At 47.6% G+C, this 3,866-nt stretch overlaps 1 protein-coding gene across 6 annotated transcripts in view; it reads right to left on the reverse strand.

The window, feature by feature from the left end:
- DEPDC5 (DEP domain containing 5, GATOR1 subcomplex subunit) overlaps positions 1-3,759 on the reverse strand; it is a 48,778-nt gene extending 45,019 nt beyond the window's left edge. For all 6 annotated transcript variants that reach the window (XM_026119097.2, XM_026119095.2, XM_026119096.2 and 3 more), the window contains exons 1-4: positions 3,603-3,759; positions 2,070-2,251; positions 1,191-1,278; positions 399-445 (exon numbers count right to left, since the gene is read on the reverse strand). In XM_026119097.2, the coding sequence (XP_025974882.1) occupies positions 399-445; positions 1,191-1,278; positions 2,070-2,127 (193 nt within the window). In that variant the 5' untranslated portion in view covers positions 2,128-2,251; positions 3,603-3,759. The remainder of the gene's footprint in view (positions 1-398; positions 446-1,190; positions 1,279-2,069; positions 2,252-3,602) is intronic.
- Between the last annotated feature and the right edge of the window lie 107 nt (positions 3,760-3,866).

The following is a 3,866-nucleotide window of genomic DNA, read 5'->3' on the forward strand; positions in this document are numbered from 1 at the left end:
ATGAAACATTTAGGACCTCAGCAAAACACAAAAGTATCTCTCAGCTATTGCTTAATTAAAGATTTTTTAAAAATCAAAGCGGAGGAGATAAAGTTTAGGCTGAACTAATTCCTGCAAGAAGAAAAAACATACAGCCAGTCAGAGAGAGTAGAAAAAAAATTAAGGCTAAAAAAACAATGATTTTATTTAAACTGGACCCCACATTACCCAGCCAAAAGCTGATTTAAAATTGGTTACTCATTTCCTGATAAAATAATAAGCCTTCTGTTCCTAAATAGACAAAGCATTGATTTTCTTATAAGGTTAAAATATATGGTATCATTCAATCACTGCTACAGTCCAATCACATAGTCTTTCTCTATGATCTTACTATGCATATGGTAAGTCTAGAGTCTCACCTTTCTGCAAATCTTCCTTAAGTGACTTCACTTGCAGGAGCAGGGGGCTAGGACACAAAAAAGAAAAAAAGCAGAAAAGCTGAAACAGCAATCTACTCTGACTAAATCACTCTCTCAAAGCAATTTAGTAACACTGAACATGGGATAAAAAAAGCATTTCCAATGTCATATTAACAAACATTTATGTTAGTATTTTCTGAAAACATCGTACATCATTCTCTCTGCCTGTCACCCCTTGTTCTTTGTACCTGTTATAACTACGTGGTACCATTTAGCTAAACGTGATGCTCTAATGGGGAAGATAAGCCACACAAGAACTTCTCGGACCATCAAACAGGTACACTCCTACTTTTCAGACATAAGCTGCAAGATAAACAGTTTCGTATAAGAAGGACACATTTTTGTCCGGCTAGTCTGGCATTTTTGCAGCCAGACTAGGAAATTTTCATCTTGCCTAAGAGATACTACAGTATGGAAGAACAATCATTAGGTAACAGCAGCTCTATCAAGAAGATAAAGATGTATATTTCTCCATATTCAGGTGCTACTTACCCTACAAAGAGCCAGCAAACTAGCATCAAACACAAAGAACTCCACAAACTTTAGAATAAGACCTCTTGCTATCGTTATTCCCTTTATTTTTCTTCAGGCAGAAAAAACACAGCAGCCTCCTGAAGCAAAGTTATGAAATCAAGCAAACAGTAGTCCCTCAGTCTAGAGGCTATTGCATGTGAACATGCCCCTCCAGTTCTCTCACCGCACTTGACTGATAACAGCACAAAGAGAATTCACCTGTATTCATCATTGGGATGTGCAATTTCCACAACATCTCCCAGCTTGATTTGAAGAAATACTTTAGGATTCACCACCAGTTCATCATCTATAAGACAAAACAAAAATGAGTAAGGAAACCTGTAACAAACAAATATGTATCAAACACAGAAACTTGCATTTTTGTATGCATAAGCCTGCTCAACATTAGCATACTAGTCCAGGATTAACACATTAGCAATACACTATATTCACTACATGATAGTGCCCCTATCCAGCCACTTCAGTCTGGCAAATCTTGTGGGCAAAAACTTTTCTTTCAAGTCACAGAACATTGATACCAGATTTGTTCAACAAAAGAGCCTGCTTTACTTAGGCAAGCAGAATCTTCTGTTTCCCATTTAATGAGCACTGGCAGGAAAGCAGATAGCTATAGAATCTTCTTGCCAAAACTTTAGTAACACGCTATGATTTGGAACCCAGAAGCAGGAAGCAAAGAAACAAATGTTGTTCCTAGCAGACAGAAACACAAAGTTTGACCGTATGTACATCCACATGCAATGATAACAAGTCCTTGACACCTCTGTCACCCATATTAAGAGTGACTGAAATATAAGGTTAGAAGAAGAAAACGAAGAGATGAAAAGTGACAAAACAAAAGCAGAAAAGGCAGAATAAAGCCATTTTATTTTACAGATGTAATTTCATTTGGTTCTGACAAATTAACACAATTTTGTTCTGCTGTATCTTGCTATCGAAAAGAGCTTTCCACACTCTGCCTGGTAATACTGCTCATTACATTAAAGTTCCACCCTACTTGTTTTGTTAAAAAGATCAGTAAAACAGTTAAAATAAGGAAGAGCGTGCTGATCTCGCTGTTATGAGCCAGCAGATACTGACCACTGCCTCCAAACCCCTTCTTATGTATGACGAGCTTGTACACCTTGTTGGTTCTCATCTTGAGCTCTAGTTCTTCTCTGGGAAGAGGAGGTCCCCCACGACCGTGGGGGGGCCCCGTCAGCACCAAGGTGCTTCTCAGTTCAGCTGCTTTGAGTAAACACAGTAGATGACATCTTGCATATCTAATATGGGAAAACAAAAACAGAACACAGACCTCTGGTTATTCTTTATACTCTATACTGGTCTTCACGTTCTGCGGACATGTCTGCTGTTATGAAAGAACAACATTTCCACAAAGAATCCTTTTATAGGGAGTCAGGGTAATACAGCCTTGATCAGGTGGACAACGGATCAGCACGACTGCCACGGGGACTCGCTTAGCCAAGAATACCGCATCTGACAGGCCAGCACGTCGCAGTTCAATAAACTTCAGAGTAAAAGTTTAGTAAAGGGTCCTCTTCTACCAACACTCCCCAGCAGAGAGCTAGTGTCGCTCTCTAGATGTGGATCTTTGACATTTCAAGGGCGAATTTCTGAATCTAATATTTTAACGACATAAGATCAATACTCAAACACCCACAGCTAAAAGTTCTTCCGTTTTTGTCACTGCCCTCCCCAGTGACTGCTACAGCTGAATTGCACCTCTCACACCAACAGACACTGCAGTCCACATCTGATGATGATTTTGCACCGAAGCAGCAACGGTTTAGCCAGCAGAGGGCAGCTGTGCAGACAGACAAGGCCAGGCATGCCAGTTTCACACACTGGATTGTACCGAATACTTTTGATACATTTGTTAATGTATCATCCACATTTTTCTTCCAGCTTTTATTTAAAATAGAGTATGTTTCCATGGAGGACCTTTACTTTTTCCATTTACGCTTTTTAGAAGTTCAACTAAAGTGAAAATTATCAGTATGGACAAAGGTTCTCTTCGCAGCACTTCCAGTCACATTATTAAGTTAAAACACGAGCTCTCCCGGTTACAACGCGCAGCTGTGATCACCGCAGCCATACAGCAACGGGCAGCGCGCCAGAGCAACCGGAAGGGCTTTAAGCAGGTTGAGGCACCGAGCTGGCAGATCTACCGCGAACCACTGCGCTAAAGACGCGGTGGGGAAACGCACATGCAAGGCTTGTTAAAACAAGCTTTACAGCACCGTCACGTTTAGCACCGCCGCGGGCTCTGAACGACCGCTCATCCGCAACGCGCAGCCACCGGCACCGAGCGCGCCGGGGGGCGCAGCCGCCGCCCCCGCGGGAGCCCAGCACGAGCGAGGTCTCCAGAGCCCGTTGCGGCGCTTGCGGCGACGGACGCTGCGGCCTGGGGCACAGGGGCACCTCGCGGAACGGGCCAGAGGCGGAGAACGCGCAGCGCGGGGCCCCGCACGCCGAGGAGCTGCCGGGGGGCTCGAGCAGCGGCCGGGCCCGGTGGCGCCGCAGCCCCGGGGCGGGCAGGGGGCGGCAGCCCGCCCCCGCGGCACGCCGCCCGGCCGGCGGAGCGGGGACAGGGGACGAGCGCGGGGCCCTGACCTCCCGGTGCCGCTCCCGCGTCCCCCGCCGGCGGCCGGGCGCAGCGGCGGCGCCGCGACCAGGCTCCTGAGGCAGCGCCCGCCACTTCCGCATCCGGGGCCCGCGAGCGCGGCACGCGCGCGCCACGCGACGCCCACCTCCGAGACGGGCGGGCGGGGCGGGGGCGGGGCGGCCCAGGGCGCCTGCGCGCGGCCGCTCTGCCCCGTCGCGGCTCCCCCGCGGGGCAGCGGCGGGGCGGGGCGCGGCCGGGGGCGGGGGCGGGGG

The sequence above is a fragment of the Dromaius novaehollandiae genome, chromosome 17, assembly GCF_036370855.1.
Source record: "Dromaius novaehollandiae isolate bDroNov1 chromosome 17, bDroNov1.hap1, whole genome shotgun sequence".
Lineage (NCBI taxonomy): Eukaryota > Metazoa > Chordata > Aves > Casuariiformes > Dromaiidae > Dromaius > Dromaius novaehollandiae.